General features: G+C 37.4%; 1 protein-coding gene across 1 annotated transcript; it reads left to right on the forward strand.

Annotated features, from left to right (window-relative positions):
* Positions 1 to 3,553: 3,553 nt before the first annotated feature.
* LOC116190203 (glucan endo-1,3-beta-glucosidase 7-like) lies at positions 3,554 to 4,826 on the forward strand. The gene is made up of 3 exons (XM_031519863.1): positions 3,554 to 3,702; positions 4,030 to 4,293; positions 4,498 to 4,826. The coding sequence occupies exons 1-3, from the start codon at positions 3,624 to 3,626 to the stop codon at positions 4,527 to 4,529; spliced, it is 375 nt and encodes a 124-aa protein (XP_031375723.1). The 5' UTR covers positions 3,554 to 3,623; the 3' UTR covers positions 4,530 to 4,826.
* The last annotated feature ends 7,230 nt before the right edge of the window (positions 4,827 to 12,056 follow it).

Here is a 12,056-nt window from a genome sequence, read left to right on the forward strand (position 1 = left end):
CACCAGTGCGGCAGTCTCGAGGAACTCTCGCGGGACGGTAACCACTGTTTGGGAGTTTCGAACCGGCACTACATTACATTGCCGAGGTAGGGAGGTTCTTCTTAGAGAAGCTCTAAAGCATGTCAGTGGCCACTACTTGAGCAACAGAGCTTCACGATTTGGCTGGTTCATGGTAGTGTCAACAAAGAAGAGTAGCAGTAGCTCACGCCTCGAGCCTACGGAGCAGCAGCCGTTGTCGCCCTGAAAAATGATTGCGATGGCTAAACGATTCTAGAGGAATGGGCGTCAATGGGGAGCTCAGGGGAGAGATGGATGAAGTAGAGATAAAAGAGAGCTAATTCCAGGGTTTTCCATTTTATTTTTTTCCCTTTTGTTTATGTGGGATTATTAATTTATATATATATATATATGTATATGCATGTTGTATATTTACGTGTATATATAGAAAGGCAGGTTGCAGATCCTGGTTCTGGTTCCAGTTGTGGGTACTCTCTCTGCTGGAATCGGAATCGGATTTCACCGATTCCTAATTTTTATACTCGGATCCTATCATTTTTTCTTTTTTCTTTTTTTTTTCAATTACAAAGGAAGTCCATGTAGTATATTGAAATAGAAATATTAAATATCTAATAAAGGAGCACGAGTAGTCCCACTAAGTATTGAAACTGAGACTTCTTGATCACCAGGAGAGAGGTGCGTCACCGCACTATGTCCTCTCTTGATGGACCCTATCCAATTTTCAATCAGAACTAGACCCTACCATAACGGGTAGGTTTTAATCGTTTCCAGGTATATTCGGCATCCGTACACACCTCTAGTTCTTATGGCAATGCTCCTCTTGGGTTTTGCCCTGCTTTTTCACTCTGCAAGTAAGCTCAGACGTACTTTCACTTCCCTGCATTTTCCATGGCATCAACATCAAAAGAAAGTCAAGTTTTCCTTTTCGAGAAAATTTTAAATGATCTTACTCCACAAAAACCTTTTGAGAAAACGGTAATAATGTTACTGTGGTTAATGGTGATTACGACAGTAATTTGGGTAATTAATACACATTCATCTATTTATTCTCCTGTTCTCATTCCCTTTTCGTTTTGTTGGCGTAATGTTTTGAACTTTGCTTGGTAATTACGTAAATGATCATATTTCCATTCAATCCTACCAACCCGCAGTCCTTGGGGATTTCACTTTTTCCATTTAGCCCGGAGGTATCAATAGGGCCAGAATTAGGACCAAGAATAGGGGTGTCATTTATTTAGTTATTTTAAAAAGGATTAATAACAAAAAAAATACAAAATTTTCACATTTTAACAATTCAAGCACGAATTTTTTTTTCTTAACCTAAATATGTTCATACTTTCGATTTGATATCAATTTTAGCAGGGTCCATTTTTCCGTAAATTTGGACGGAATTGAGGTCATAGAGAGCGCCGACGACCCCAATCGGGGGGTAGGGTGCTAGTGACCCCAATCATGTAAGGGGGTGTTAGCGGTCAGAATCAAGGCCATTCCCCGGAATCGGGAGAACTCTCAAATTAGGAATTCTCCCAATTCCTTTGGTGGAGTCTCGACCCCGGCTATCACTCCCCCAATTGGGGTCACCAACACCCTCCCCCTTATTGCATTCGCAGGCGCCCTCCCCTCAATTGGGGTCGTCGGCGCCCTCTATGGTCCCGATTCTGTCCAAATTAACGAAAAATTTAATGTCATGCTAGAATTGTTATCAAATCAAAAGTTTGTGCATTTTTAGTTAAAGACAAAAGTTCGCGCTAGAATTATTAAAATGCAATTTTTTTTTATTAACCCTTTGTTAACCCGTAGTAGGGCTGCAGAGTCCTTCGCAGCGGTAAAAAAGTTGTAGTGAGTTCATGGTCAAATGGGTTCCCCTAGTCCAGGCCGGTTCAAGCTTAATACCAATGGCTTGGCGCTAGGTAATCCTGGTAAGGCAGGAGGCGGTGGCATCGTCCGAGACGAGAATGGACAGTGGCGGGCAGGCTTCACACGTAGAATCGGTATAGCACCCAGTATTGTGGCCAAGCTATGGGCATTAACGACATGGACTCTAGCTCGCTCTCAGTCTTGGTATCACCCACCTTGAGGTGGAATTAGATGCCAAGGTCGTATATGATCTTGTTGGGGTGATAGTTGTAGTAATTCATTACTACGTACTCTTGTGATTGATTGCAGGACCCTCAGCAGTACATTCCAGGGTATTCGTGCTGCGCAGATCTTCCGCGAAGGGAACTTCAGCGCCGATGCACTAGCTCGGAGGCTTGTCTATTTAAGAGAGCATTTTGTTGTTTTCTTTGAGCGCTCACCGGATATGTATTTCTTATCATATGGAGACTTTATCAGTATATGCCATCCTAGATTGGTCACCAGTAGGGGAGAATCGAATTCATGATGTATGGTGAACCTTAGTTTGATAAATTAATATCACGCGAAATCTAATAAAAAATCATAGAGTCGAGGACGGCACAAACAAACCGACTCTAATCAATCACTTAAATGTACTGTTCGAGCAAAACTAACTTGAACTTAATTAGTTAGGTCGTGTTTGGTAACGGAGTAAAGTATGATTATTCTTAACTCCACGGGACGAAAACAAAAGTACTTGGAGAAATTTATTATTAAAAAATTGGTTGTAATTGTAGTTTAGAAAAAATATGTAAGAGAATTAATTATTAAAATGAATAAGAGGATAAAAAAGTAATGATTATATTGTTGAATTGAGAAAAAAATGAATAGTTAGAAGAATTTAATATTAAAAAATTAATTATAATAATTGTTGAGAAAAAGTACGCGAGAAAATTTATTTTTAAATTGAAAAAAATGTAGAAATTTAATGATTGTATTATTGAATTATTGAAAAAATAAAGTGGAGTTAAACGAAGTAGAGTGTGATTTAGTAAACAAACAAAGCATAAAATAAATTTACTGCTCGAGCAAAACTAACTCGAACTTAATTAGTTACGTGGCGTTTGGTAATAGAGTAGAGTATGATTATACTTAATTTCACGGGATGAAGATACAAGTAATTGAAAAAATTTATCTTTAAAAAATTAGTTGTAATTATAGTTAAGAAAACATACGTGAGAGAATTTATTATTTAATTGTATAAGAACATAAAACAGAAATGACAATGTTGTTGAATTGAGGGAAAAATAATGAATAATTTGGAGAATTTTTTAATATTAAAAAATTAATTGTAATAATAATTAAAAAAAAGTATGTGAGAGAATCTATTATTAAATTGAAAAAAACAATAAAAATATAATGATTGTGTTATTGATTTGATGGAAAAGTAAAGTGAAGTTAAATGGAATAGAGTGTGATTTTGTAAAGAAACAAAGTTTATAGCATGGATAAGGCCAAGTGCGGTGGACAAAGTCAAATTGGATTTTACTTCCCATCATAATAAAACACCACGTTAATAACCTTTCTTTTTATTATTAACTAACTATATTTATTCCTATAGCTCATTTGGTAATTCACTGTCACTATTTACAAACGCGCGCGCGCGCGCACACACACATATATATATATATATGTGCATTTCTTCTTGGTTGAGACACTGGAAGTGCAAATCATTCTAAGCATTTCTTTGATCGATCAATCCATCCATTATGGCTTCCCTTCCACAGACCTCAGCCCCAATGTCTCTTCTCCTCCTCTTAGCTTTTGCCCTGCTTCTTCACTCCGCAAGTAAGCTTTGTAGCTCTTTTACTTAAAAGAAAGTCGGGTTTTCTTTTCGAGAAAATTTTATACAGTCTTATTTCCCAAAAATGTGTTGAGAAAAACATCAATTATATGTTGCTGTGATTAATTTGTGATTTTGGCAGTAATTTGGGTAATTAATACCCATTCATCATTAGTTGAAGTTTTATTCATGCCAAGTGGCGAGCTCCAATAATTTCTCTCCTGTTTTAATTCCCTTCTAATATTGTTGGTGGACACTTTCATGATTACCTATTAATCTGTCCGATATAATCGCGCATGATTACCTATTGTTGCACGGCACCGATTCAACAGTCACCAAGGCAGCTTCGGAACCAAATGGTAGTTGGTGCATCGCGAAGACTGGAGCTGAAGTCCCAAAGCTCCAGGCAGCCCTTGACTATGCCTGTGGTCATGGCGCGGACTGCGCCTCAATCCAACCAGGAGCCCCTTGCTTTGAGCCCAACACAGTCGCTGCTCATGCATCGTATGCCATGAACTCCCTCTTCCAGCACTCTGAGAAGAAACCTACTGATTGCGACTTTGGCGGCGCGGCCATGCAAACTTCCACCGATCCAAGTAAAACTTCTTTTACAAAGGCCCGCTTTTATTTGAAAACCTTTTCCGAATAATTAGCCATTTTTAAAATCTATCAATACTAAAAAAATACTCACTCTTGTAGAAATGTTTTAAGTGTAGTATATACTCTCTTTCTTTATATCTAGACTCATGAATCTTCTTTTAACTGAAGAGTATTATTTCACAAATTCCTCTTGTTTTCAGGTCATGATAGCTGCGTATATCCTGGTAAATAGCAATTGAGAGAGACTTAAAGAGAGAAAGAGAAGAAAAGCTTCAGTTTGATGTGATGTGGGAAAATAAGGGGAAGAAAAAATCAGAAAAGGAGGATTATCAGAGAGAATTACTGTGTTTAGTGCCGCTTAATAAATTGATCTTCATTTTAAACGCTTTTTTTTCCTTTATCTAATATATGGGTTTGAGAGATTAAGCTAGCCTTGTCTCATTTATCCATTAATCGTATTGCGAAGGGTTACGCATTGTAGAAGCAAGAATCCAATTTCGAATATACCGCATTTCGTTCTCGCAGCTCATCTCCTGACCCATCTGATTGATTCACTAACCTTATCTCTCTCTCTCGCGATATATATATATATATATATATATAAAAATCAGAAAGGGTCTTTTTCCTTCATTTCCATTTAACCTTCTCGTCTGCATAGATAATATATTTGTATATAAATAAATATGTAAGTCTGTGTATGTTGGTTGAGACTTTTGATATCATTCGAAACATCCATTCATCGATCGATCCACTAATGGCATCATTTCCACAGACATTAGCTTTCACTCCGTTTCATCAGTACTAATAAGTTCCTCCACTTTTCCCTGTCATTTCCATTATTAGCCTTCTCTGGGACAAGATGATCAGTTGTTTTTTTTTTTTGGGTGAGATTAGAAGGTGTCAATAATCTCTTGATTAAAACAAACAGTCCTCATTCGAGCATCGGCTTGGTTCCTTGCCACAAGGTGCTTTTAGTTGATTTCGTATCCCGATACTCCCACACCGTGGTTTCATTAATTCTCATTTTGTTTTTGTCAGTTGTGGCTAGATTTTGGTGATTGGAGAACGATAGTTTAAAATTTTCCTATTTTCTAGAGAATTAGAGAACTTATTTTTCTGTTCAAATCCTAATTTGGAGTTTTGTAAATGACTTAATTAAAAGGACTTCGTGACAATAGAGAGACAGCGCACAATTGCGAAGCATTTATTTTGCAATCACAAAGTCGATGGAATACAGAGATGGTAATGAAGAATACAAACTCAAACCAAGATCACAAAGGATATTTTACACTCCCTTCCATCCCGCCAGGGTCGTGCACTACTATAGACTGATTTGAAGTCGCCTGTATCAACAATGGAGGATGCAACCACATTGAGATGCTCTAGCTAAATAGCCGTAGGATGATGGCAATGAGCTCACGATCGTGCTGTTGAGGACGATTTCTACCATCATAGACTGTTGAACCAGAATCGTTGAGGATAAACTCCTACTGCTACAAGCTCGAAATCAAAATTAGACTACTCTTACTAATAAATTAGTCTACTGCTAATTGAAAGCTATGTTGAAATTTTTGTTGAACGAAAGGTCCTTTCTCCGTTGGGATCTTCAGCTATTTATAAATTTTCCTTGCTCTCCAGCAATTGTGATCTTTGTCTCTGAAAGTCGAGATCATGTGTTGAGCAGTTACAACATTCCCTCTTTTACATATAGAATTTTGGATCCTATTTGCTATGTGTTTTTAAATAATCTTCGCATTCTGGGCACTCTTGCTCGCTTCAAAACTTCTGGCGAACGCCTCAGGCTTTCATCGCTTTGTCTTGCGTCTTAGTGACACTTTCTTGCTCCAAAACGGTATTGCCTTGCTCTGGTTTCGATAATTTTGTATTTTTTGGATGAGAGAAAAAAGTTCGTGTTAAAACTATTAAAATGTGAAAATTTTGGAATTTTTTGGTTATTGAACAAAAAATGTTTCAAATAAAAAAATTATTTAACGAGGCATTTACACGTGACATGTCAGCAGTAGCGCACACAAAAACAAGGATGGTGGGTGTCCTATTTTAAAATGAGGTAATATAATTATTCAATTTCAAAGTTATTGGGGATGTAACTTTAATATATTCATCAGTTTTTATTATCTTTCTGGTACTAAAGTGGAAATTTTTATTTCAAAAGTAATAACCTCAGAAGGGCGGCCAATCGAGCCATTGAATTGTTCCAACCAATAACGGACACCCCAAGTTTCATAGATTGCATAATCGACCGAGCCAACTACACAAATCTTAGAATCGATGGTGGCATGATCAAACCGATCATTCTAACTTCTTCAATCTAATGTTTGAGTAGAACTAACTCGAACTTAATTAGTTAATTTTTGGCCACACATATGGAGGTCAAAGACAAACATGATTTTTGTTCCCTTCATAATAAAAAGATTTTTGTTCCCTTCATAATAAAAACCGCATTAACAACTTTATAGTAACTAACTACATTTAAACCTACAGCTCATTACTTGGTAACTCATTGCCATTACAGAAGAGACTAGACACACCCATGGGGTCCACATGCACCTTTGGGTGGGCCCACATCAAGACCTTCTTGCCCGCTATAGATATGCACGTATACTCCCTCGTTGAGACACTAGAAAGCATTCAAAGCAGTTCTTTCGTCAATCAATCCATCAATGGCTTCTCTTCCACAGACCTCAGATCCTATTTGGGCCGTGCGAATTTGGATACCCTATAGTTTTCAAGATATCCGGATCCTATCTATATAGGACCTGTTCCGTAATTTTGGAACTATGCCCTACCACTATTAGTCATAGAACCGAACTCTATCCAAAACTTTGTATTATATCACAGGTTCTGAATACCCGTTTAAAATCTATACTATTCTTTTTCCTTTTCTTTTTCTTTTTCTTTTTTTTCTCGATCACCCACCAGTGCGGCAGTCTCGAGGAACTCTCGCGGGACGGTAACCACTGTTTGGGAGTTTCGAACCGGCACTACATTACATTGCCGAGGTAGGGAGGTTCTTCTTAGAGAAGCTCTAAAGCATGTCAGTGGCCACTACTTGAGCAACAGAGCTTCACGATTTGGCTGGTTCATGGTAGTGTCAACAAAGAAGAGTAGCAGTAGCTCACGCCTCGAGCCTACGGAGCAGCAGCCGTTGTCGCCCTGAAAAATGATTGCGATGGCTAAACGATTCTAGAGGAATGGGCGTCAATGGGGAGCTCAGGGGAGAGATGGATGAAGTAGAGATAAAAGAGAGCTAATTCCAGGGTTTTCCATTTTATTTTTTTCCCTTTTGTTTATGTGGGATTATTAATTTATATATACATATATATGTATATGCATGTTGTATATTTACGTGTATATATAGAAAGGCAGGTTGCAGATCCTGGTTCTGGTTCCAGTTGTGGGTACTCTCTCTGCTGGAATCGGAATCGGATTTCACCGATTCCTAATTTTTATACTCGGATCCTATCATTTTTTCTTTTTTCTTTTTTTTTTCAATTACAAAGGAAGTCCATGTAGTATATTGAAATAGAAATATTAAATATCTAATAAAGGAGCACGAGTAGTCCCACTAAGTATTGAAACTGAGACTTCTTGATCACCAGGAGAGAGGTGCGTCACCGCACTATGTCCTCTCTTGATGGACCCTATCCAATTTTCAATCAGAACTAGACCCTACCATAACGGGTAGGTTTTAATCGTTTCCAGGTATATTCGGCATCCGTACACACCTCTAGTTCTTATGGCAATGCTCCTCTTGGGTTTTGCCCTGCTTTTTCACTCTGCAAGTAAGCTCAGACGTACTTTCACTTCCCTGCATTTTCCATGGCATCAACATCAAAAGAAAGTCAAGTTTTCCTTTTCGAGAAAATTTTAAATGATCTTACTCCACAAAAACCTTTTGAGAAAACGGTAATAATGTTACTGTGGTTAATGGTGATTACGACAGTAATTTGGGTAATTAATACACATTCATCTATTTATTCTCCTGTTCTCATTCCCTTTTCGTTTTGTTGGCGTAATGTTTTGAACTTTGCTTGGTAATTACGTAAATGATCATATTTCCATTCAATCCTACCAACCCGCAGTCCTTGGGGATTTCACTTTTTCCATTTAGCCCGGAGGTATCAATAGGGCCAGAATTAGGACCAAGAATAGGGGTGTCATTTATTTAGTTATTTTAAAAAGGATTAATAACAAAAAAAATACAAAATTTTCACATTTTAACAATTCAAGCACGAATTTTTTTTTCTTAACCTAAATATGTTCATACTTTCGATTTGATATCAATTTTAGCAGGGTCCATTTTTCCGTAAATTTGGACGGAATTGAGGTCATAGAGAGCGCCGACGACCCCAATCGGGGGGTAGGGTGCTAGTGACCCCAATCATGTAAGGGGGTGTTAGCGGTCAGAATCAAGGCCATTCCCCGGAATCGGGAGAACTCTCAAATTAGGAATTCTCCCAATTCCTTTGGTGGAGTCTCGACCCCGGCTATCACTCCCCCAATTGGGGTCACCAACACCCTCCCCCTTATTGCATTCGCAGGCGCCCTCCCCTCAATTGGGGTCGTCGGCGCCCTCTATGGTCCCGATTCTGTCCAAATTAACGAAAAATTTAATGTCATGCTAGAATTGTTATCAAATCAAAAGTTTGTGCATTTTTAGTTAAAGACAAAAGTTCGCGCTAGAATTATTAAAATGCAATTTTTTTTTATTAACCCTTTGTTAACCCGTAGTAGGGCTGCAGAGTCCTTCGCAGCGGTAAAAAAGTTGTAGTGAGTTCATGGTCAAATGGGTTCCCCTAGTCCAGGCCGGTTCAAGCTTAATACCAATGGCTTGGCGCTAGGTAATCCTGGTAAGGCAGGAGGCGGTGGCATCGTCCGAGACGAGAATGGACAGTGGCGGGCAGGCTTCACACGTAGAATCGGTATAGCACCCAGTATTGTGGCCAAGCTATGGGCATTAACGACATGGACTCTAGCTCGCTCTCAGTCTTGGTATCACCCACCTTGAGGTGGAATTAGATGCCAAGGTCGTATATGATCTTGTTGGGGTGATAGTTGTAGTAATTCATTACTACGTACTCTTGTGATTGATTGCAGGACCCTCAGCAGTACATTCCAGGGTATTCGTGCTGCGCAGATCTTCCGCGAAGGGAACTTCAGCGCCGATGCACTAGCTCGGAGGCTTGTCTATTTAAGAGAGCATTTTGTTGTTTTCTTTGAGCGCTCACCGGATATGTATTTCTTATCATATGGAGACTTTATCAGTATATGCCATCCTAGATTGGTCACCAGTAGGGGAGAATCGAATTCATGATGTATGGTGAACCTTAGTTTGATAAATTAATATCACGCGAAATCTAATAAAAAATCATAGAGTCGAGGACGGCACAAACAAACCGACTCTAATCAATCACTTAAATGTACTGTTCGAGCAAAACTAACTTGAACTTAATTAGTTAGGTCGTGTTTGGTAACGGAGTAAAGTATGATTATTCTTAACTCCACGGGACGAAAACAAAAGTACTTGGAGAAATTTATTATTAAAAAATTGGTTGTAATTGTAGTTTAGAAAAAATATGTAAGAGAATTAATTATTAAAATGAATAAGAGGATAAAAAAGTAATGATTATATTGTTGAATTGAGAAAAAAATGAATAGTTAGAAGAATTTAATATTAAAAAATTAATTATAATAATTGTTGAGAAAAAGTACGCGAGAAAATTTATTTTTAAATTGAAAAAAATGTAGAAATTTAATGATTGTATTATTGAATTATTGAAAAAATAAAGTGGAGTTAAACGAAGTAGAGTGTGATTTAGTAAACAAACAAAGCATAAAATAAATTTACTGCTCGAGCAAAACTAACTCGAACTTAATTAGTTACGTGGCGTTTGGTAATAGAGTAGAGTATGATTATACTTAATTTCACGGGATGAAGATACAAGTAATTGAAAAAATTTATCTTTAAAAAATTAGTTGTAATTATAGTTAAGAAAACATACGTGAGAGAATTTATTATTTAATTGTATAAGAACATAAAACAGAAATGACAATGTTGTTGAATTGAGGGAAAAATAATGAATAATTTGGAGAATTTTTTAATATTAAAAAATTAATTGTAATAATAATTAAAAAAAAGTATGTGAGAGAATCTATTATTAAATTGAAAAAAACAATAAAAATATAATGATTGTGTTATTGATTTGATGGAAAAGTAAAGTGAAGTTAAATGGAATAGAGTGTGATTTTGTAAAGAAACAAAGTTTATAGCATGGATAAGGCCAAGTGCGGTGGACAAAGTCAAATTGGATTTTACTTCCCATCATAATAAAACACCACGTTAATAACCTTTCTTTTTATTATTAACTAACTATATTTATTCCTATAGCTCATTTGGTAATTCACTGTCACTATTTACAAACGCGCGCGCGCGCGCACACACACATATATATATATATATATGTGCATTTCTTCTTGGTTGAGACACTGGAAGTGCAAATCATTCTAAGCATTTCTTTGATCGATCAATCCATCCATTATGGCTTCCCTTCCACAGACCTCAGCCCAATGTCTCTTCTCCTCCTCTTAGCTTTTGCCCTGCTTCTTCACTCCGCAAGTAAGCTTTGTAGCTCTTTTACTTAAAAGAAAGTCGGGTTTTCTTTTCGAGAAAATTTTATACAGTCTTATTTCCCAAAAATGTGTTGAGAAAAACATCAATTATATGTTGCTGTGATTAATTTGTGATTTTGGCAGTAATTTGGGTAATTAATACCCATTCATCATTAGTTGAAGTTTTATTCATGCCAAGTGGCGAGCTCCAATAATTTCTCTCCTGTTTTAATTCCCTTCTAATATTGTTGGTGGACACTTTCATGATTACCTATTAATCTGTCCGATATAATCGCGCATGATTACCTATTGTTGCACGGCACCGATTCAACAGTCACCAAGGCAGCTTCGGAACCAAATGGTAGTTGGTGCATCGCGAAGACTGGAGCTGAAGTCCCAAAGCTCCAGGCAGCCCTTGACTATGCCTGTGGTCATGGCGCGGACTGCGCCTCAATCCAACCAGGAGCCCCTTGCTTTGAGCCCAACACAGTCGCTGCTCATGCATCGTATGCCATGAACTCCCTCTTCCAGCACTCTGAGAAGAAACCTACTGATTGCGACTTTGGCGGCGCGGCCATGCAAACTTCCACCGATCCAAGTAAAACTTCTTTTACAAAGGCCCGCTTTTATTTGAAAACCTTTTCCGAATAATTAGCCATTTTTAAAATCTATCAATACTAAAAAAATACTCACTCTTGTAGAAATGTTTTAAGTGTAGTATATACTCTCTTTCTTTATATCTAGACTCATGAATCTTCTTTTAACTGAAGAGTATTATTTCACAAATTCCTCTTGTTTTCAGGTCATGATAGCTGCGTATATCCTGGTAAATAGCAATTGAGAGAGACTTAAAGAGAGAAAGAGAAGAAAAGCTTCAGTTTGATGTGATGTGGGAAAATAAGGGGAAGAAAAAATCAGAAAAGGAGGATTATCAGAGAGAATTACTGTGTTTAGTGCCGCTTAATAAATTGATCTTCATTTTAAACGCTTTTTTTTCCTTTATCTAATATATGGGTTTGAGAGATTAAGCTAGCCTTGTCTCATTTATCCATTAATCGTATTGCGAAGGGTTACGCATTGTAGAAGCAAGAATCCAATTTCGAATATACCGCATTTCGTTCTCGCAGCT

The sequence above is a fragment of the Punica granatum genome, unplaced genomic scaffold, assembly GCF_007655135.1.
Source record: "Punica granatum isolate Tunisia-2019 unplaced genomic scaffold, ASM765513v2 Contig00379, whole genome shotgun sequence".
Classification (NCBI taxonomy): Eukaryota; Viridiplantae; Streptophyta; class Magnoliopsida; order Myrtales; family Lythraceae; genus Punica; species Punica granatum.